Source organism: Echinops telfairi, unplaced genomic scaffold (assembly GCF_000313985.2).
Source record: "Echinops telfairi isolate 266 unplaced genomic scaffold, ASM31398v2 ScPeMD7_7457;HRSCAF=8495, whole genome shotgun sequence".
NCBI classification, from domain to species: Eukaryota; Metazoa; Chordata; class Mammalia; order Afrosoricida; family Tenrecidae; genus Echinops; species Echinops telfairi.
Genome location: NW_022111357.1, coordinates 7,527,259 through 7,549,865, shown reverse-complemented (window position 1 = coordinate 7,549,865; position 22,607 = coordinate 7,527,259). Strand labels below are relative to the sequence as shown.

Genomic DNA, 22,607 nt, shown 5'->3' with positions numbered 1-22,607 from the left:
CCAGCGGGGGTGGTTGTGTGTGTTGTGTGTGTGTGTGTGGTGGAGGGCTCTGCCTCTCCTTCCTCAAGCACAGAGGGTCCCTCCCCTCTCCCTAGCCTGAGACCGTTTCAGTGGATCCCGATTAGACTTGGCAGCCTGCCTGGCATGGGGAAGTTGCTCGCTCAGCTGGTGCGGGCAGGGGAACGCGGTCTACCACGTGTCTGCTGTGCACCCCACAGAAGCCTCTGTTTGGCGACTGAGGGTGGAGGAGAGACAGGTGTCGGAGCACATCTTGCTGGAGTCTTTCAAGGCAAGAACGGGAAGTGGGCAGAGGAAGACAGTGGGAGGCGGAGTCCAAGTCATGCAGAAAAGGGCCATGCTTTCTGGTTGCCCGTCCCTGGGTGGGGTGCGCCCACATCCACCTATGGAGGCAGGTGTGTGGAGCCCTGCAGATGCCCACACATGGCTGCTTGGGCCCAGCACGGCGCTCCTGCCAGGGCTGTGTTCAGTCGGCCTCTTTGAGGTGCTTGCTTCGTGGAGGGCAGGGCGTCCATTTCAAACAACTGCCTCTGCCACGAATTCATGCTCCAGGGAGCTCGGGCGACTGTTGTGATTTGCCAGCCTCTGTGCCATGCAGAGCCCCGCAGGCCAGTTCTCCTAGTCCCCCCGACTGCCTGTGGCGCCAGCCTCTGCCCAGGATGCACTGGGTGGTTGCCGTGGAATGAGGACGGAAGCAGGAGAGGTCCACTTTAGGTATATTTTGCTGAAAAGATCTGCATGCGTGTGCTTTCAAGAGCCTTGGCTTCCTGGGCGAGGCCGCACAGACCATCAAGGGGGAGCGGCGGGAACAGCTCCACTTGGTAGAAAAGCAGTAGCGGCATTTTGGATCCTGGGAACCTTCCTCCCCCAGGGCGGCCCTCCGGCAGCCTGTGGCCTGCTGGTGGGGGCTGTGCCCCGCCAACTCTGCTACAACTCATCCATCATGGTGAGCAAGTCGTCTCCCTTGCTGGTGCTCCCCTGCGGCTGGTCCGTGATGGCAAACTCCCCCATGATCCGGGTCAGTTCTTGGTTCCTTTGCTGGTCCTGTGAGAGGGAGGGCCAGAGGATGAGGAGGTGGGAGCAGCCCACTGCCTCTCGGAGTCCCATCACCCACCCACTTGCTGTGAGAAGGCGGCGGGCCTTCGCCGCTGGCAGTACCTGGGTGGCTTGTATGTTGATCACTTCGTAGGAGAACTCTTCTGGCCTGGTTAGAGCCGCTTGTCTGGAGGAGAGGGTAAAGAGAAAGGTTGTGGGTGGGGCTTTCTCCCTGCTACTGTGGCAAACTGGCTCTTGGTAATCTAGGTTCTCCCACCTCACCTTTTGCCGTCTCCCTTGAACTTTTCCCTGCACTCCCGACCAACATGGTCACACTCAAGATTAAGTCAAGTTCCCCAGCACCTCTGTGCCTTTGCACATACTAAATGCTGCCAAGAATGCGTTCCTCCTGTCTCTGCTTAGCAAGTTCCAAGACCTAGCTCACAGGCCAACTCTCCTGAGCGGCCTGGGTAAAGTCAGACACCCTGCCCTCTGTTAGAGCATTCAGGGCTCCATTGGAAAGAACCTATGGGCACGCTCATGGTCGCACTAAGCTGGCAGGGTGCTGAAGGCATGGTCTCAGACTCTCCATCTTTGTGCTGCCAACATTTACACAGGCCCCGCTTGCTCCACAGAGGCATACGAGAGGGGTCAGTTACTAGAGCAGGAGCAACCCCACCCACCATCTGGTTGTGGGCAGGACCGCCTGTGATAATGAACTCCAAAGTACTTTGTAAACGGACCCGCACTTGCCAATCTTGGTGAAATACCCTACTGTTGCTGGTTTTAGATAAGCTAGCAGGCAGTGCTCGGCCACTCCTCGGAAGGTTGGCGGGTCAGCTCCCGGCAGAGGTGTGTCGGAGGAAGGCTGGGTGGTCTACTTCCAGATCACAGCCCTACCTTGAATACATGGGGGCTGGATCTGAGTGGGGGTCACTGGTGGTTGGGTTCTGTTCTAATCTCCAAATCATCAAGCCCCAACCTCCTAGCAGGATGCTAGCAGGCGCCTCTTAAAATGACCATCTCGGGCCCACATGCCTAGTTTGGATGGGCTCTGCTACGTCAGCAATGAAAACTCTCTTGTGAATGAGCCTAGAAGGTCCCAGCAAGTGAATCCTGGTGAAGCCTTCTCTCAATAGGTGATTCACTTAAGTAGGTTGATGAATGGGCACTGCATTTGTGGTTTCCACATCTGCCCTCTTTTGGTGGGGGGCGGGGGGGGCTGTCACTGGTTTATGGTGGTCGTTTGGGGATTCTTCATCAAACTGTGTTGTTGTTTTTTCCCCCTAAAGACAGACATGCAAATCCTAACAAACGAACACAAACAACAGATTTAAGACCTACTCCTCTTCTTCATCGGTGGTAAAGAGATTCAACCGGAATCCTGGCTCAGGGCCGCTGCCCTTCTGAATCTCCATGCCTCCCATCAGTCTGGCCAGGAGATTCAGCTCTTCTTTAGCGAGAGGGTTGGGGGCAACATTTTCCTACGGAAACAATTTCAGGACTCTGAGCCACATGGCGGGATCGAAGTTCCTGTCAAAGGCTCCGGAGACGCTAGGTGAAGTAAACGGTAACTCTTGACAGGGTTTCTGGGAAGGACAAAGAAAGCTTAGGAAAAGGGCTCTAAGGAAAGCAACGTCATCCGCTTCAGGAGCAGAGGACCTCTGGATGGGCAGCAAGCACTTTGGGGATGGGTGGAAGGCCCCTCCTCGCACCGCAGCTTCCTCCTGGGAGGAGGCAGCAAGGACACCACACAACAAGGCCTCTTGGTCCCCAGGTACTTTACAGTTCCACGGGAGCTACCGCACTGCCCCCAGGTGGCCACAGGCAGGAGTACACCTGCTCCTGTCGGCCGCTCCGACGCCTCTCCTTCCCTTGGCTGCAATTCCTGGCGGGAAACAGCCCCCTTGGCCCTCAGAACACAGTCCAAAAGGCTCAGGCCCCACGGTCCCTGCTGAGTCTCGGATGCGTCTGATCCAGCCACGTGGGCGAGACGCTGCCTCCCTGCGTCCGCGCCGCGCCGTTCATCCTCCGTGTTGATTGTACTCTTTCAAGCCCCCGGGGATGCCGGCTTTCTTCCCGAGGCCCAGCGCTTTGTTCAGAATACCCAGCTGGCTCTTTGAACATTCACAAAGAAACCGTTGGTTTCTTAGGGGTGCTTGGCCCCCTTCAGGAAGGGGGTCACAGCTCTGTCAGCTTGGAGTCCCTAGGTGCCAGCCCACGGAAGCAGTTCAGTTTTTTTGTGTGTGGAATAAACGGAATATTCCACCATTTGTCCTGTAGAAATCGAGTAAGCTAGTTTGATGGAAGTTCATACAGGCAGGAGAACCGGCACCCCCGTGTAAAACGGGGCTACTGCATCCCTGGGGAGAAAGATGAGGCTTACTGCTCCCTAAAGAGTTAGTCTCCTCGGAAACTCACAGGGCAGCTCTGCTGGGCGCTGGGGGTCGCCACCAGCGGGAATCGATGGCAGGGAGGAGTGGTCAGTTCTGCATCACTGTCGAGAGAGGCTGCGGGACAGACCCTTGGAGGGTGAGAACCCACACCAGGGGCTGCGGACCTAATGACATCGTCGCAGTGCTATTTCGCTTGTCCGGGTGTGTGTGTTTAATTATGGTTGTGGAGCCCAGCCTAAAATTACCTAATTAGTCAGATCACTAGCAGTCTCCATGAGAAACTACAATTAAAGAGACCTCTAAGGCTGAGCGGAGAAGAGCTTGCAAACCAGGAGGTCTGAAGTGCTAGTGAGCTTTGAAATGGAACCGGTTCCCACCCTCCCCCATCCTCCCCCCACCCCCACCTGCGCAGACTGGACTGGTATCTAGAAATCCGCTCTGAAGATAAGCCAGGGAGGCAGCTCGCTCACCTCTGTCCTCGAAGCTAAGTTCTTTGATGCTCCCGACATGTGTGTTTCCACGGGCCGGTTCACACTGTACCTGAGGGCAACAGAAAGGGGTGCAGACATTACCCAGCCCCGCTGCAACAATGTCCTTCAGACCCATAGGCCTAGCACACTGTTTTATTTGGAGCGGCATCCCAAACGGTGCTGCCAGTACAGACTGCAACTCAGGTGGAGGGGTCACTCATTTTTCACTTCTTCCCAAGGAAACCCACCTTGGCAAAGGCGAGTGGCATTGGCTGCCCTCATAAAGGGATGATTTAACCTGAGAGACCATGTAACAGTATGTGAAGGCCAAGTCGTTGGAGATGTCCACTGCGGATACGTTTTTGGCTCATTTTTTGGGTGGCTATGTAAAATCAATCTTTCTCTCTCTCTCTCTCTCTCTCTCACACACACACACCTTCTGTGTTATCTTATTTGGAGGTCTTGCGTGCCCTTTGAAATGTCAGGGCTTGTCTACGGCCATACCACCCTGAACACGCCTGATCTTGTCTGAAATGTCAGGACTCTGTGTCCGCTGGAGTAAGGGGGAAGCCACTCTGCTGGTCAGCAGGGACGCCTAAATGAAAGGCCCTCCCTTGGACTCGTGCAGGGTGGGAGGGTTTACTGACATGTTCGTGCCCAGTTTCAGGACACGGTCTCCATACAGTTCGAAAGAGCCTTCTCTGGACGCGGTGACGTAGTCTCCACCATGCTTGAACTGGGCCGTCCTCACTTCTTGGCCTTTGTTGTTGAACATTCTGTAATACAAAGCAAGACATGATGGAATGTTCTCCCAGCTTGGCTAGTCCCCAGGCTGCTTTCTCTTTGTACTACGGGACAAAAAGGGGTTCATGCGCTCCTTCCAGAGGAAGATGATTGATTGTTCAGAATACCTGGCAACAGCCATGAAACACGGTAGCATCTATGGAGCTCAGATTATGGGGCAGGTGCTGTAGTAGCACTTTATGACACTGGTCATCCTCCTGGTCACGTTATAGAAGTCAGCCCTCCACAACTGGGTGGCTTGCCCTGCTAAGTGGCAGAACTGGGGTTTCAGGCTTGACTGCAGACAGGAAGGGCCGGGCACAACCTCAGGGCCTGGGCAGCACAGCATCCTCTGTGGGAGCCCCCCACTCCCACCCCCCACGGTGACAATTACAGGGAAGCATTCACCTGATAAGTCCGGGAACATCAGTTCCCCAGGGAACAGGCCCGGACACTGGCAACACAAAGCGACCATTTGAATTTTGAACTTTGTCCTTTAGGAATATGGACACCTGAGGGGGGAAATACCGTTGTCATTGTTCCTGTGATGTCCTCACAGGCACAAGCATCCTGAGAACAGAAAGTGTGTAATGGCTAGGGATGAGAGAACCTGCCCCTTACAGGGTCTTTCCGGAGGGGCTCTCTCTTGAATCACACCTGCTGGGGGAGCAGTCTGACCCCCATTGAAAAGAGGTGGAAGCAGAGGCTCACCGGACGAGGCGACTGGCCCAAAGAGAACAGCAGAGGCAGGGCCGGGGTTCAGAACCCAGGTGACTACGGACTCCACTCGTTCCTTGGTTCCCTGGCCATTGTCCAGGCAGCCGCCAACCTGGAGCGCCAGGAACCGCAGGGCCTCCATCTTTTGGATCCAGAATGCTCAGCGCGTTGGGGGGGGGCGACACTTCCTCCAGGCCAGCCAGCTTGCCAGGCGCACAGGGGGGATTTAAGCCAGGGTTTCCAATCAGCTTGTCCCAACTGGCTCAGAATTTGCTTTCCACTCCCCCAGAGACACAGAATCCGAACGGACAGTTTAACAAGATCCTCAGTTGATTCCTAGAGGTCCCTGGGTGATAGAAGGATATCTTGTTCAAATGTAAAATCTGACTCAGTGTATCTGGGGTGGAGATGCAAATTCTCAGCAGGGCTTCGAGCCAGAATGGACCCTTTCAGAGTCCTGGTTTAAAGGTCTGCTTCTGACCCTGGAGCCCGAGGTCTCATGCAGGCGCTGGGCTGAAGAGAAGGGTGGGCTGGCGTTCCAGTGGACAGCTCTGATGTGGCTGGAGACACTCTATGCTTCTCCCCACGCCCTGGCTTGTCAACCTACAGAGGGCTGGGTGACTCACAGTTGAAATGTCATCGGACTGCAGCACTTAATCAGTTTCACTCAGCCTTAGCTTCCTCAGCTGCGAATGTCAGAGAGAGAAGCTTGAAGGTGCCGTCCAACTCTCAGTTTCTACACAATGACAGTAGTGATGCTATCAACTAGGCATAAAGCCACGCACACACACACTCACACACACACACACACACACACACACGGTGACAGCAGGACTTGTCAACTGGCAGTGGGATTCCTGGCCTCAGAGGGTCTAGGCTCAGATCTCAACCGGGCTCCCTCCTGAATCTGGGTCTTGGGGAGGTTACACACCCTTTCTGGGCAGTCCGTACGTTTCTCTTCGGTAAACCTCGGTGAATGATGGCATAAGCTCAAGGGGTCAGTGTGACAAGAAGTCAGAGAATGTATTACTAGCTCTTACCACAGTGGCTGACGAACTCAAACCCCCCAAACTCACTGCCCTCCCATTGATTCCAACTCATAGGGACCCAGGAGGACAGGGTCCTGCTGGGCTCGGGAGTCTGTGCATCTTTGAGGGAGTAGAAAGCCTCCTCTTTCTCCCGAGCAGCAGCAGGGGGGTTCCAGTGGCTGCCATTGCTGTTCGCGACCCAATGCATAACCCATGACACCAGGACTCCCTCAGAGTCCATCTTGATGTGGTCAGGGGCCACGGAGTTGTTCCGACCATAGCAGCCCTGTGCACCACAGAACAAAACACTGCTCGGGCCTGCACCGTCCCCACAACTGTCACTTCCCACCCCAGAGATACAGCATCGTGAGCCCATTTTTGCAGCCTCTGTGCGTGCCGAGCCATCTCACTGAGGGCCTTCCTTTGTTTTGCTGCCCTGCTAGCAAGCATGATGTCTTTCTCTGGGACTGGTCTCTCCTGACTACATGTCCAAAATATGTAAGGACAAAGTCTGGCCATCCTCACCTCTAAGGAGCATTCTGGACATATTTCTTCCAAGACAGATTGGTTTGTCCTTTTAGCAGTCCTTGGTACCTTCAATATTCTTCTCCAGCACCAAAATTCCAACACATCTGTTCTCCTTCAGTCTTCTGTATTCAGTGTCCAACTTTCACACACATATGAGGCGATTGAAAACACCAGGGCTTGGGTCAGGTGCACCATAGTCCTCAAAGTAACATTCTTGCTCTTTAGTACTCTAGAGGTCTCATGCAGCAGATTGACCTAATGCAACCCATCTTTTGATCTCTTGGCTGCTGCTTCCATGAGCATCGATGGTGGATCTAAGCACGAAAAAATCTTTCACAACTTCAATCTTTTCTCCATTTATCATGATTTACCCATTGGTCCAGTTGTGAGGATTTTGATTTTCCTTACATCGAGTTGTCATCCACACTGAAGGCTGTAATCCTTGATCTTCATCAGCCAGTGCTTCAAATCCTTGCTTTCAGCCAGCAAGGTTGCCATCTGTGTATTGCAAGTTGCTAGGAAGCACGCCTCTGCCCCTGGTGCCAGCTTCTCTGTGATTTGCTCAGCAGACAGATTGAATAAATATAGTGAGGCTACAACTCTGACACACACTCTTCCTGATTTTAAACCACGCAGTATTCCCTTGTTCTGTGCACACAACTGCCTCTTGACCCATGTACAAGTTCCACATGAGGACAACGAACTGTTCTGGAAATCTCATTTTTCTCAAGGTATTCATGGTTTCTTATGACCCACACAGTCAAATGCATTTGCATAATCAATAAAATTCAAATAAACATCTTTCTGGTATTCTCTGCTTTCAGCCAAGAGCCATCTGACACCAGCAATGGTATCCCTTGTTCCATGTCCTCTTCTGAATCTGGCCTGAACCTCTGGCCACACCCTGTCAGCATACTGCTGCAACCATTGTTGGATGAGTTTTAGCAGAATTTCACTTGGATGTGCTATCAGTGATCCTGTTCTGTAGTTTGGACATTCTGTGGGCACCTTTCTTTGGATTGGGTGAAAATAGGGATCTCTTCCAGTCAGTTGATCAAGGAGCTTGTCTTCAGGCTTTCCTGGCATAGACGAACGAGCGCTTCCAGTGCTTCATCTCAGCTTGTTGAAACCTGTCAGTACGAATTCCATCATCCCTGGAGCCTTGTTTTTGGCTGATGCTGTCAAGGCCGCTTGAGCTTCTTCCTTCCGTCACCTCCTGACGACGTTAGGTCTTTTTGGCACAGTGACTCTGTGTATTCTCTCCATCTTCTTTGGATGCTTCCTGCACCATTCAATATTTTGCTTATAAAATCTTTCCGTACTTCAACTCCAGGCTTGAGTTTTTTCTTTTCTTTCAGTTTAAGATACACTGAGCATGTTCTCCCTTTTTGGTTCTGTAATTCTAGGTCTTTGCAGATTACACGAGAATATTTTGCTTTGTCTTCTTGAGCTGCCCTTTGAAATTTTCTGTTCAGCTCTTTGACCTCATCCTTTCTTCCATTTGCCTCAGATACCCTATGATTAAGAGCAAGTTTCAGAGTCTCTTCTAACCTCTACTTTGATGTTTTCTTTCTTTCCTGTCTTTTTAAATGACCTTTTGCTTTCTTCATGAAGTTTTTGATGTCCTCTCTCAATAATTGGTGGCTAACACTCATTACTAGAGTGGACGGGACCCAAGACATGACATGAAATCGGAGGTAAAGACCTCCACACACCATACAGCAGGATGTGCTAAATGGCATAGTATCCGCCCACTGGGTGGGTGGGTGGGTGGGGGGTGACTACAGGCATTGGTAGGCATCACGGTGGACTTGGAACTGGGTTGGGGAGGAAGGAAGAGGGTGTTGGAATGCTGCAGAGCAGACATGGGTACGGCGGAGGGAGGTGGGGAGGCAGTAAACTGGTCTGATCAGTGCGTTTGACTGTATGACCTTTAAGCATGTTTTAACTTTGAGATTCTGTGTCTAAGGGATGTGGGTTAAGGCATGGGCAGAGAAAATTTGAGAGGAGAAGGGAATATATACATATGTTGGGCCATCCATCAGTTTCATTCTAACAAGAGCAATTATATCACAGATCTGAAATAGACAGATTTTAAAGTCACATGTGCATCTGTATTTGACCAGAGAATCTGCAAGATCGGTTGGTCCCAAGGGCTCAAATAGAAAGTAAATGTTTAGGAAATGAGGATGACAACATGTGTACAAATATGCTTGATACAATTGATGTACTGAATGTTACAAGAGCTGTAAGAGCCTCCAATAAATGATTTATAAAAACAAACGAACAGAAGGATGGTTGGATCGACCTGCTTGCCCAGCATCTGCTGGTGTGATTCTCCCATCCGCCGTTCACTCATCTTCCCTTTCTGTCCAGGGGTCCCCTCTCCAGTGTTCACCTCCATGCTGATGGCTCCCCAGCCCTGAGCTCCCGCTCGGCCATCTCCCTGGGCACCGGGCCCATCTATCTCACTACCCCTTAGAAGTGCCCCCCAGAAAGTCCGCGAGGATGCACCTCAAATTCACCCTGCTCAGAACAGGGCTCATCATTGTCTTCCCAAACCTGCTTCTCTTCTGGAATTCCCAGTCGTGGCAAAAACTCAATCTCACTGAACAAGTCTGATCAAGTCATCGCCCATCACCCTGCCGAGTCACTAAGCCGTGTCATCCTAGGATCCACTACTCTCCTGCTTCACTTCACTACTTCCCAGGGTGGACCTGGTCATTTCGAGCCGGGTGCCTCGTAGGAGCCTCCTAACTGGTTGTCGGGCCTCCCCGTTGCCTGCTTTAATCCATCCTCTCTTCTGCTGCTGAAGAGACCCTTCCAGACTCTTATCAGACCATGCCCCTTGCGGTCAAGACCGTTCAGTGTTTCTCTGCAGCCTGTTTGACAGTGTTCCAGTTACACTCCACTGCTTGCCAGCCTCCTCCTCCACAGACACTGGTCTCTTGCCTGTAGTAAGATGGTCCTCGGCCCAGGGCGTCATTCTTAGCCCCGCCTCCTTGCTTTCCATTGGCCTGGTGAGAACCTATTTCCTTTGAAAGCTACTAGATCCTCTAAGAAGACTTTGCTGATTCTCTGTGCCCTCCCTCTCTATAGGAACGGAACATCTGTGAGGCACCTACTGCAGCCCCGCCCCTTCTCTGCCGAGTTCCTGGAGGGCAGGGGCTGGGTTTCCTATGGAGAAAAGACAGGCACGCCATGTCACTGAGCTGTGGGTGAGCCCTCCCCCTGCTCCCCAGGGTGACGGCAGGACTCCAGTGGTGAGGAGGGGTGCCCTCAGCGAATGTGGTCAAGAGCCTTGGCAATTGGCTTGAGCCGTGCCCTAGGTGTGTACACCGAATGAGTACACCTGCGCTCACCCGGCTTTGCATGGCCTTATGATTCACGGCAGGGCTTTGAACTGGTTCATTCTGGTTTGGCTCCCCTGCTCAGAATTTGGCTTTTACCCCAGAGATTCTCAGATAAGAACCCGCTAGGGAGCTTGTGAGATTATTACAGATTCCGATCCCATGGCTCTGGGATGGAAAGGCATGTTCTTAGCAGAGGGTCAAACTGGAACCAGCCAGTTCAAAGTCCGGGCCCATGGGCTCCCTCTAAATCTGTAAGGTGGGGACACTGGAAGAATGCTGACCCAGCTGGGCACAGCCTGCCTGCAGGGGCAGGAGAACCAATGCCCTAAACACCCACCCCCCACCCCCCGCCATTCATGAGTGGCTTTCCCCAACTCTGGGAAATGCCTGTGGTCATTCATTCCACTCCCCACAGACTTTTGAAGCCTCCTGGTATGTGCAGTATGCGGAGGGATCTCACACTTACGTCCCGCCTGGTCCTCTCCCCAGGGGTCCAGATGCCAGGGTTGTTATTTGGGCTACATCTAGCTATTGGTACCTGGGTGTCTCACAAGCAAGTCAAACTCAAAGAGATCTATTAATTTTCTACCCAAATATTCTTTCCCGATCTCAGTAAATGGCAGCACTCCCTCCAAATCTCTTACTGGTCTTGCCCAGAGGCACATTCCACATGCTCCTCTATCTCCACCTCGGGTACCTAATCAAGGCACTCTGATTGATCTTGTAGATTTCTACATGTTTCCTAGGTGCGCTCCTGTCTCTCCCCCTGCCCCAGACATAACACAGATCAAATCACACTACTGACTGCAATATCTTCTGTTTGCCCTTAGAATAAACTCTAACTTCTTACTCTGGTCTACAGGCGAATAGTCACCTCGTGTATTTATGAATGACATCTGTTTGGACCAGCCAGTGTTGTTAAATCTGCGTTGAGGGTCACTCCTGCCTGTCCAGTCCTGCTTTTCCCTTCGGAGAGCCTTTGAGCCCTGTCTGCTCAACTGAGATGCTCTTCCCTGAGATCTCTGCCAAGTGCACTCTCCTCAGAACGGAAAGCTCTCCTTGACTCTAGCCCTACTGAAACCCGTCCGACTCACTGCCCCCGAGGGAGTCGATTCTGACGCAGAGCGAGCCCATGGGGCGGAGGAGAACTTCCTCTGCGCCTCCTCTTTTCCCAGGGATCTATCGGCTGGTGGGTTCCAACTGCTGGCCTTGTGGTCAGCAGCCCTGCTCGTAACACTACGCCACCAGGGCCTCTCTAACTACAAGTGGGCTCCAACAACGTTGTGGGAAAAGTCCATTATGTTTCAATTCCGCTTCTTCGTGAACCTTTTGGAGGCCCTGGCACCATCTAAACCGACGGTGCTCAACATAGTGAATCGAGGGCGGCCATCCCAAGTAGCTGAGCGGAATTAAAATGAAAAATCCACTTGCTCAGTTATACCCGCTCCATTTCCAGTGGTCACAATTCCACATTGCCACAGATGGCTAGTGGCCGCACGGACACAGATAGCCTGTCATCACAGGGAATTCTATTGGCCAGTGCTGGTCTCCTGGTCAAAAGCAACGTCCCTACCCAGCTGCCCTCTATACCTTTACCCTACAGGACTATGAAGGTTATCGTACATGAAAATAACGGACGCACCCGCTGCTTGCTCTCAGTGTGGAATCTTTCAGGGCCGGGCTTTGTCTTGTTCACTACGTACCACAGACACTTAAAGCAGCGCCGGGCGGGTGGCGGGCGGGAGCCCTGCTGTGAGGAGGCCAAGGGGGGTTATGCTTGCCCACAGTGGGAGCAATGGGGAGATCCGGAGAGCAGTCCATGATGGAAGGGTGTCTGAGTGAAAGGAAGGTCCGGGAGCGGGCACGTGATCTGAGGAGCTAAGCCTTTAGGGAGCAACTGTGGGGGGCTCTAGAGGCTGAGATGCTTGTAGACATCACTGGTCAGGTTTCCAAATGGAATTGGCCGTAGTGCAGTTTCTGACGGGGCGCCAGTGGATAAGGTCAAGGGCCAAGGGGCTATTTCGGGCCATTGGGTGATGTCACAGAGTTCTGGATATCAGAACGAGGAGTCGCACATTCCCTTCAGTTAAACAGAGTGCAGAGGTGAGATCCTGAACTGTGCTGGCTTTCTTCAGTTAGTTGCTTGTGCTAATGAGTTGAACGGCTACGAAAACGGTTTGACACACAGAGGGATTCTGTACAGGCAACCTCAGGTTGCGATGTGCAGGAAGACCCTTGAAGACTGAGCTCGGAAAACCAGCCTTGACGTTGCAAATCAGTCCGTGGCCATCTACTACCAGGATCTGTGAGTCCATCCAGGTCCTCTTGAGGAAAGTTCTGACGTCTCCTTGCCTGCCCATCTAGCCATTAAATTTAACATGTTTTCTGGCTTACTACAGTTTAGTCATGTTGCTATAGAAAAGTCATTATAAAGAATTTTATGCTGTCAGAAGTGAGCAATCAATCTGTCTGCTTGTGTACTTTCCTCTCGGCCGTAAAAGAACATCCCAGCACAGCCTTGATAACGGCACAGTGCACAGTCTTACCATTCAGAAACCGAATGGGCAAACAGTCTTCTTTGTAAGTTCCTATTTTCCCTCGTGGTCAGTGGTGATCAGAGGCTGCAGGCGAGGTGGAATGACGCAGCCGCTGCCACCAAGGGCTGCAGCATGCCTCGGGAGCCTGGGCAGAACGTGGGGTGCTTCGTCCTGCTGTCGGGAGGAACTGGCGCAAGGACACCGGCCCCGTTTGGGGGAGACAGGTTGTCTGCGGGGGCTCAGAGACACAGGTGTCGGAGTTGCAGCCCATTTGTCTTCCATGGGAAGACGTACTCTGTTTCTGCTTTCCTGGAGTGTGTGCGCATGCACACACAGGATTTAAGATGTTCGAGACAGTGTCTCATGCAAAGTAAGCCTCTCTCCTATCCCCGTCCTCCTTCTAGCTCACACTCCCAAGAGGCAAGCGCTGTGGTCAGTTTCTTGTGTCCCTGCTGGCAGCGCTCTGGACTCTCCGTACAGAAGCAAATGCACAGACACCAGTAGTCCTGCATTTGAGTGATGACGAAGCACATTCCAGCTGTCTATTTTGCTTTGTACATCTTATCATAAATAATATGCACTGTGTAGGCTTATCAGTAAATGTCGTCAGCCCTCAGAGACACAAAGACCAGATTTATAAAGATACGATGTTAACTGGAAAAGAAAAAAATGAGGTATTTGACTTATATCAGAACTGACTTAGGACAGAGTCCTAGGAGTGGAACCGGGTCATAAATCGGGGACTACCCGCACTATACTGCTGCTTGAGTTCCCGTAATCCTCCCGACAGGCTCTGAGTTAGGTCGTACTATGTCCATTTTTCGGATGAAGAAACTGGAGTTCAAGAGAGGTTCGTTAGTTTCCCCCAAGGTCATGAAGCTAGTGCTGGCGTTTAAACACGAGTGTCTGACTCCAGAGCCTGGGCTATGATGTCATCCGTCTTTCCCTTCGGCTTGCTGCATTGTGGGAAGGGACTCAAGTCCTTTCCCAGAGAGACAGGCCCAAAATAGAGAGGCTCAGAAGGGTATTTTAAGAAGTGGGGGTGGAATGGGCATGTTGGGAGGAGATGGGGTAGCTTGGAGGTGATTAGCCCCCAGGACCTGGTGACAACAGAAATGGGAAGGGAGGGGTGGGGAGAGACTGACAAGGTAGAGCCTAGACAGGGAGGGGGAGTCTAAGGGGCCTCAGTCTGAGCGAGTGTGTGAGCTCCAATGACGGGGGTGGGGGGGCTGCGGACAGGAGCTCACTGGGGAGTCAGTGTAGCCACAGGCACCACCTCGCAGGCACTGGTGGGGCTCTCTGTGCCGAGTTTCAGTAAGCAGGTAGGGGTGTGGGTCAGGAGGCCAGGGGTGGGCCGAGGGTGGGATGGAGGTTGGACTTAGGAATCACAGGCAAAGGAGCTGGGTGCTGAAGGAGTTCTCCGAAGAGCAGAACAGGGTGGAAGAAGAAGGCGTTTGGACACAGGGGAGAGCAAAAGGCTCCAAGATGGGAGCGGGCAGGGAGGTGGATGTGGTCTGGAGACAAGAAGGCCCAAGAGAGAAGAGAGTTACATGGGGCTGGGGGCAGTGTGTGTGGGAGGATGGGGGCGACTTCCTGACAGTGTAGGATAAGGAAGAGGTCATGGATTTTAAGGCCCAGGAAAGACTTTGGAAAGGAGCTCAGGTGGGCAGGTTTGGGAGCACACTTGCCCTAGTCACAAGGGCAGGGACCCTATTTCAAAGAGGTGCAAACGGAACTGGGGTGGGTGGGTGGGGATGGCATCACTGCCTTCGGTCCATTTAAAAACGGACAACAAAACTCTATTACCAGAGAGCTGATTCCCGGGGAGCCCACTGGCCAGGCAGAACCTCAGCCCTTGCCTGCCCGGACTGACAGTGACCATGGGCACCCGGCTGCCCTAGCACGGTGGTGCGGGGTGACCTGTGTACTCACTCGGATGTGCAGGTCCTGGAAGAAGAGGAGGAGCGTCTGCCGGATCACCTGGAACTCCCCTGCAGGGAGGCTCCCGTAGACCTGCCGAAGGCAAAGCAGCAGGCCCGCTTCACTGTCCCACCGATGAGAAGGGCGCACAGGCAGGGGGCAAGGGGCAGAGGGAAAGGCTAGGCAGGCATGGGCATAGGGAGGGGAGCCAGATAAGCTGTGGGGGGGTGGGGGTGGGCTGACACTCAGGTGCTGGGACAAATGGACCACACCACACCCAGGCAGGGACACTCTATCTCTTCCACTTCCCCAGAACCTGGAGAGACTATTCCTTGAGATTTTGCAGAACACCCACTGCCAACTCCCTCTGAGAGAGGCCGGGAGAAAAGGGCTACGTTCCACGCCTCTGCTTTCCCCACGACGAAGGCGACCAGGAGGGCAGAGATGGCAGTGCCTATTGCAATGCCCACGCTAAGAGCTCTGGTGGCGTAGTGGGCTAAACCTCGGGCTGCTAACCCCAAGGTGGGCTGTTCACACCCTGTCGCCACTCCAAGGGGGGAAGATGAGGCTGCCTTGCTCCCACAGAGATGTATGTACAGTCTCAGAAACACAGCAGGGGCTGCTATGAGTTGGACTCCACTCGATGGTAGTGGGTTTTATGACCCATTTTGGGTAGACCCTCGTAGAGGTTTAGAACTTTCTGGCAGACTTTGCCACCCCTCATCCCAGCCGCTCTGCCGAGAGGAATGGGAGCAGGCGCGGGTGGAGGGAGTTACTGTGGCACTCCTTACTTCAGTCAGCAGTCGGAAAGTCTCATCCACCTGGTTCAGGATGGTTGGGGAGTCCTGGATGAAGTCCTTGATGGCATCTAAATGATTGAACGTGACCAGCAACATGTCCTTGGGACGGGGACACAGGAGGACTTGGTACTTGAAGGCCATAGTCATCAGGTCATAGAGCTGTCAGGCCACACGTAAAAACAGACACAGTGAGTAGTCAGCCAGGCATTTCCTGTAGACCAGTCTGGCTGAACGACACCGCTTGAGTTATCAGCCAGACCGCAGCATTCTCACTGCCGCAGCAGACGATACTCCTTCAGCCCAGACAACAGGTGTTGTTTTGAACAGGGGTAAATCAGGACTTGTGGTCACCTTATGGATATCGCTGGTGGGACATATGTGGAATGAGGCTGGCAGCTGCGAGGTCGAGGACTAGGAGAGGAAACCCTAATTCAAGTCCTACCTTTACCGCTGACTTGTATGACCCGAAGAGTCCTGGTGGCACAGTAGGTTGTGTGCTGGGCTACTAACCTGAAGGTCAGCGGTTGGAAACCACCAGCCACTCAGTCGGAGAGAGATAAGGCGTTCTACTCCGGTAAAGAGTTATGGTCTCGGACACCTGCCGGCGCAGTTCTGCTCTGCCCTGGAGGGTCACCATGTGTTGGAGTCGAGAATGGATTAGGTTGCAGTGAGTTCTGTATGGCCCTGGCCAAGTCTTTAAACCTCTCTGGGCCTGCGCCTTCTCATCTCTAAACAAGGCTCTCTAACTTCCCAACCTAGCAGAATGAATTGCTAGCATAAAGCCTACAGACACACAGAAGGGGAGGGTAATTGTAAATGAGGATCAGTACTTAGTACCATACAATGGCCACTTTAGAGAGCTCCCGCAGAGTAACTAGGGAGGACCAAAGTGGGCAAGCCGGCTGTGTGGAAGAAGCCCTCCCAGGAGGAGAAAAGGCATTCTAGTTCAGGGAGCAGCGTGTGCAAGGGCCTGGAGGCAGCCTGCATAGAGAGGGGCGCTGGTCTCGGGGAGTGAGAAATAACGTTGGCTCAGTAGGGTCCGCTTAGAACAGTAAAGGTATTTGGGAAACAAGGCAAACGGCTTTAGGTTAGATGGGGCAGGAAGGAGGGGCTGCGGAGGCTTCCTATGCGGATCCACGGGCTGACTAAGAGAGCTGGCCAGGATGAGTGTGGGGAGGGATGGGAGTCAGGGCATTAGCTAGCACGGGGCTTCCAATAGGTTGGAATGAATGAACAATGCTGTTGGCAATATCTGAGCGAAGCCCTGGAATAGGGAGAGTGTGGGGACCGAGCAGGCAGGCCAGAGCGTGTGGTATTTAGAAGGAAACGCTGTCAGCACACGATGACTGCATGACTCGATGTGGGTGTGAGGTGGTGAAGGTGAGAGCTGTTTTCCCAAGGATGGGGCTGCTGACGGAGGCAGGGATCCAGGGGACAGAGACCAGAGGAGCCGGGTCGGGTGGAGCCGGGTCGGGTGAGGAGACGAGCAGTCACGCAGCCGGGTAGGAACGTGTCTGAGGGCGGAAGGCAAATATCAACTCCTCCCATCTGAGGGTGCCGAGCACGCACGTGTCCGCGACCTCATTTGATCTCACCCGCCTCACAAAAACTCCCAGAGGTCGGTGTGATGGTCCCCAGTTTACAAGTGAGGACACTCCAGCAGCTGCACCAAGCTGGTGAGGGGCGGGGTGCGAGCTGACTCAGATGGTCAGATTTGGAAGCCCTGGTTCAACCATCCTGCTCAATTCCATTTCTCCAACCTGCGCTAGGCCCCTCCACTCAGAAAGGGACGGACAGACAGACAATAGACGGGCCCTGATGTGAGGGGAGGGGAGGGGGTGGCTGGGTCTGGCTGGGTCTAGTTGAGGAGAGAGGCAGATTGGAGAGCCCACCACCACTACTAAGTGCCCACGTGCAGAGGGCACTCTGCTTCAGGGAGAAAGGGTTAAACCGGGTGCAACACGAAGACAGGAAAGAGGAAGCCTGTCCTCCTGAGCTTTGCAGCTCCTGCAGCGGGTGAGCATGGTGTGCACCTAGCGCCCAGTCGGGCCGCGGAATTTAAATAATAAACAAGTCACCAGCTGGCGGGGACTCGAGAGGCTGCTCGCTCGGTAACTCGGGCCCACACTTGATTCGGACTTCCTTAGTTTTCAGCCCCCACCCATCTCCCAGGATCCTACGCTGGACATGGAGTTGTGGCTCCTCTTGGCCCAGGGGCCATTTTCTCCGACTGTGCTTATCTTGGGAGGAGTCCTAGCCAGACCTTTTGTAGTCCGGCCCTCCGTTGGGTTTTGTCTGGCCTTATGTCAACAGAGACAGGGTTAGGGGATGCGAGGAGGAAGGTCAAAGAGGTGATGTGCCGTTTCCGTCCGTCACATCTGACTTTCCACACGTCACCTCTCGGAGTCCTTGGCCTGGCTGAGGCAGCGCTTGCCAGGCTGGCCCCTTGTAAACTTACTGCTCTCCCCTTCTCCCCAGACTGCTCTTTGGAAGGAGGTCACCTCAGGACCGGGGCTCTGCCTGCTGGAGGGCGGAGTAGCCTCTTCCGCACAGGACATCAGTCTGTTCCCTGCCACGTCTCTATTAGGAATTATTAGTATTTTATAAATCTGAGAACCCCAATCATTTGTTGCCCAAAGGAACAGATATGTTCTTGTTCTAGAGACTGAGCGCTTTCCTGTTCGCTTTCTAGAATGCCTGCTTCTTCCTTGCACAGAGCTGGGATTTGTTCAGGAGGAGCAAGCTGAAATCCCGAGAGCTGAGCACCTGCGCGGGGGTGCCCAGTTCATCAGCAGCACTACTGGCAGGTGGGGTGCCGTGAGCCTCTGAGCCTCGGCGTGTGTGGGGGGGAGGGCTGGCGTGGATTGATGCCTGAGGTCTTTCCCAACTCCTTCCAAAACTCCACGACAACTAACAGTGACGTGTGCCTGCCCTTCTCAAGGTACCACCGCCCGGGCCATCTCACTGGACCCCCGTTCGCAATCCACCCCCCCAAGGTTGGAGCCCTGCAGACAGGAGAGGAGGGCAGAGGCACTGCGCTCACCTTGTCCATGCTGGCCTGGTTCAGTCTCATGATGGAAGCGTGGGCCAGGCGGTCGTAGACCGTCCTCAGGGCCTTCTTGGAGTACATCTCCTGGGGCTTGAATAGTTCCTCCATGAACTTCCTGTTGAACATGGTGGAGATGATGTCGTTCAGAACTGTGGAGACAAGAGACTGCGGCTGAGCAAGGCAGTGGGGGGCACTGGACTCCGAGATGCCCAGGGCACCCCTTCCTCTAAGAGGGCTGGGCAGTCAGCGGTGGGGTGCTGCCCCCTGGGGAGAACACAAAAGTGACCCAGTAGGAAGCTGGTGGGGGCAGAGACGACAGCACTTCAGGGCAAGCCTAGAGGATGACAAGGTACGACTGTGTTGTGTCTCAGAGGTCAGAAGCCCCCTTTACATAGCCTCTCATTTGTCAGTCAGGAAAATGTTTCTTTTTCTTCTTACAAAGATTCCTGTGGCATGTTAGAGCATGTCTCATCCTAAAATGGGGAGCAGCATCCATTTGTTTCAAAAATTAGCTGGCCCAAACTACTTTTACTTCAAGTGGCGTTTTGGAAAAATCGGACCAAGAATGGTAATGGGCTCATCTTTTGCAGCGCTGTTTCTGGGACACACACATGTACCCCCAGGGGAGAGGGTAAAATGCTTTCAGCGTGTACACAGAGTGAGTGCTTCCTACTAGCCCAACTTTAATTCCCACATCTGATCTAGAAGACTGCTAAGAGGCTGGAGTGAGGATGACTGGGTGTGAAAACGCCCTCTGGTGACCCCCATCGAGCATGGGCGTGTGCAGACTTAGAGTGTGACTGCCGCCTAGGTTTCCGAGGCTGTAAATCTTTATGGGAGCAGATGGCCTCATCTTTCTCCCTTGGAGTGGCTGGCGTGTTCAAACCACTGACCTTGGGGTTAGCGGCCCAACTCGTAACTCCCTTTGTCACCAAGAATCCTCAGAGGACAAACGGTCCTGAAGTAGCCAGATCCAAGTGCCTATCATTCTGGGACTGTGTTTACTCCGTTGGAGATTGTGTGCTAGTCAGATTCGGCACCAGTTGGCGGCTTGGAAAACCTTTGCGTGTGAGGAGGAGGAAGCAGCCTGCTTGCACACAGCCACAGGTGAGAGGCTGCGTGGACGCTGAGGGTGTACATTCACCATCGTTAAACTGGGCTATTTAAGATAATGATACAAAGTCAATTCAGGGACATGGGTGGTTATTCTGAAAGCCAGACACGCTCCTTTCTTTTGCTGGACCCAAGGGACGTGCCGGGAGATGGGCCGTGGTCAGGGAGCACAGGGAGGTTATTATTTCAAGCCCCTTTGAAAGAAGAATGCAGAGGGCTCCGGCAGGACTTTAAAGCCTCTCAGAACGTTCCTGAGGGGAGGGGGCTGGTCAGACCTAAGTTGCAAAAGTAAGGAAGGGCCACAGACTGTCCCAGAAGAACGGATCTGGATTTCCTTCTGGAAGGGACGAATTCCTGCTGGGCCTTTGCAGTCTACTCTTGTCCCCACTGCTACACAGCGAGAAGGAACTACACCCACTAGTGCGCAGGGCTTCCCTCGGACCCGACTGTCTCAAGTCACCACAGCTTGCGTCAGTGGTCACTGGCAGTCCCCCAAGACGGACAGCTTGGAGACACGGTGACTCTTCCAGGCTGGCCTCTTTCGGGGCCCTTCTCCTTCAACCTACAGAAAATACGAGCCTGCGAATAACTGGGGATTCTAACATCTTCCTGACCGCCAATAAGACCCCCATCTCACCATCACTGCGTCGAAGCCGACTCATAGTGACCCTGTAGGATAGGGGGGAACTGCCCCTGTGAGTTTCAAGGCTACAGCTCTTTTTTTTTTAAAGACTGTAACTCTTTACAGAAGTAGAAAGCCCCATCTTTCTCCCACAGAGCGGCTGGTGGTTTCGAACTGTGGACCTTGAGGTTAGCAGCCCATTGTGTGACCACGACACCACCGGGGCTCCCTTTCTTCCCACAGCCCATATAAGACGCAGGATTTGCAAGGCTCGCATGTTCTCCCTCTCACTGCCATCGAGTCAATCCGGGTGGGATGTTCCATCTCTCTCCTGGGGAGCTGTTGGTGGTTTTGAACCGCTCACCTCACGGTTAGCAGCCCAGCGTATTGCCACTGTGCCACCAGGGTCCTCTAGGACTCATGAAAAAGCCACCTGGTCAGGCCTCACAAGGGAAGGGCTGAAGAGTGTCCCACGGGTTCCAGTCAGCCGGGAGGAGTGCCAACGAGGAAGAAGCGATGCCAAAGCAGGACCACGCTGCCCAGATTGAGTGGACGCTTCCCAAGAGCCGCCATGCACCTGTGCCTGAGTCACTTCTCTCGTGCCTTTGAGCCCCGGGCAGCAGCTGTGAAAACAGCTCGGACCCAAATAAATCACTTCTAAAACAACGGAAATCCCAAGGTGATTGGTAGCCACTCTGACAAAGGAAAAAGCCAAATGAAGCCTCCCTGGGGAAGTGAGTACGCTACAGTCCTATGTCCTCCCGGATGCTTGCATAAGAGTGTTCAGAAAGATCACCAGTTGGGAAAAAAAGCTGGCCCAGAAAGGGTGGCCACATGTCCCCAAGGAGGAAATGGCAGTTGTACACACGGGGCCCTTGCCACCGGAGGCTCCCCTCCTCCCACTTAATTCTTTGGAAGGAGCATGGCCGGGGGTGGAGTGGGGGTCACAATTTACTTCCCAGAGCCCTTGGCTGAGGTGGGCCTGCTGTGCACCACAGGTACAAGGAGGTAGGCCATGTTACCACATAAACCTGAAAACGGCCATCGCTTTAACCACACCCATTAGCCTGTTTTGGTGTTAGTTTTCCACAGGCAAATGAGCTTTGCATTATTTTCAGGAATGTCGGAGGAGCCAGAAGGAGGATGTGGGAGCTAATAAGAAAGGGGTGTGGGTGGGAGTGGGTGGGGAGCCTCGCTTTTTCATGGGCTGTATCGGGCTGTATCAGAAGGACCTGAGTTCACAATACCTCAGGCTTCTAGGGCAAGGTTCAGCTTCTGAAGTCGGTTTCTGTTCACCATCTCTAAATGCTTCAGTTCAAAAGTAAATCCGAGCATTTGAATACAGGACAAAAACCTTCAAAACCCAAACTTTTCATGCCTGAAGTCATGCTGTGAGGCAGGTGGGTCCAGTATTGCTCTAAAGAGGGGTCTGAGATCCCATCCAAGTGCATCAGGCCCTTCAACTGGGCTTTTCTTTGCACCTGGCCCGATTCTCTAAATGAAAGCAATCGCGTAGCTGCAGTTGGTGTGGCTCTGAATCCACTGAACTTTGTGAGAACATGCAGTTGGGCACGCAGGCTCAGCGAGCAAAGGGAAGAGCCCCTTCTGGATAATTGCTTCGAATTCCATCTGCTGGGCTCAGAACCTCACATGCATTAACCCGCTTCACCTTCATAAGCACCTCTGAACTCAGCCTCATCCCCGAGATGTTACAGTCCAAGGTCATATAGCTGCTGGTGGGGAAGGGCTAGGCGTGAGGTCTGTTTGGCTCTAGTGCCTCTGTGTTGAGACATTATTAGCTGTTATCTACTTGGCGTGGGGAGGACATTTAAAGTACTGATGACATGCAGAGCCCAAACCCAGCTGGCAAGTGATGGAAAGTACCCGTGACAGGTAAAGGCTGGGAAGGGCCCAGGTTACAGTCAGAGGACTCAGCCGTTTTCTCAGGTTTGCTGCTAGCTTCCAGGCCAGGTACCTGTCTACCCGAGAGGTAGGTGACAACGGAACTCAATATCTGGCATGATAAGGCCGTACTGCATGCATGCTATCATGCCTTCTGTTCCCGGTCCTGGCAGTCATGCAGCCCCATGCTTCTCTTTCTCTCAGATGCTCAACAGAGATCTCTGTGTCTAAGGAGAACGGCTCCAGGAGGGCTGCTCGGGTGGAAGCTCGACCCTTATAGGGCCGGGTCGAGCTGCCCCTGGCTCCCTTTGTCACCAAGAATCCTCAGAGGACAAA

The 22,607-nt window shown here is 53.3% G+C and overlaps 1 protein-coding gene across 2 annotated transcripts in view; it reads right to left on the bottom strand.

Annotated features, from left to right (window-relative positions):
- Window positions 1-717: 717 nt before the first annotated feature.
- The window catches only part of OSCP1 (organic solute carrier partner 1), a 29,615-nt gene continuing 7,725 nt past the window's right edge, over window positions 718-22,607 (bottom strand). For both annotated transcript variants that reach the window (XM_004704961.3, XM_004704960.3), the window contains 9 exons: window positions 18,629-18,783; window positions 15,577-15,744; window positions 14,798-14,878; window positions 5,111-5,214; window positions 4,567-4,695; window positions 3,920-3,989; window positions 2,398-2,537; window positions 1,177-1,240; window positions 718-1,062 (listed from right to left, as the gene is read on the bottom strand). In XM_004704961.3, the coding sequence (XP_004705018.1) occupies window positions 946-1,062; window positions 1,177-1,240; window positions 2,398-2,537; window positions 3,920-3,989; window positions 4,567-4,695; window positions 5,111-5,214; window positions 14,798-14,878; window positions 15,577-15,744; window positions 18,629-18,783 (1,028 nt within the window). In that variant the 3' untranslated portion in view covers window positions 718-945. The remainder of the gene's footprint in view (window positions 1,063-1,176; window positions 1,241-2,397; window positions 2,538-3,919; window positions 3,990-4,566; window positions 4,696-5,110; window positions 5,215-14,797; window positions 14,879-15,576; window positions 15,745-18,628; window positions 18,784-22,607) is intronic.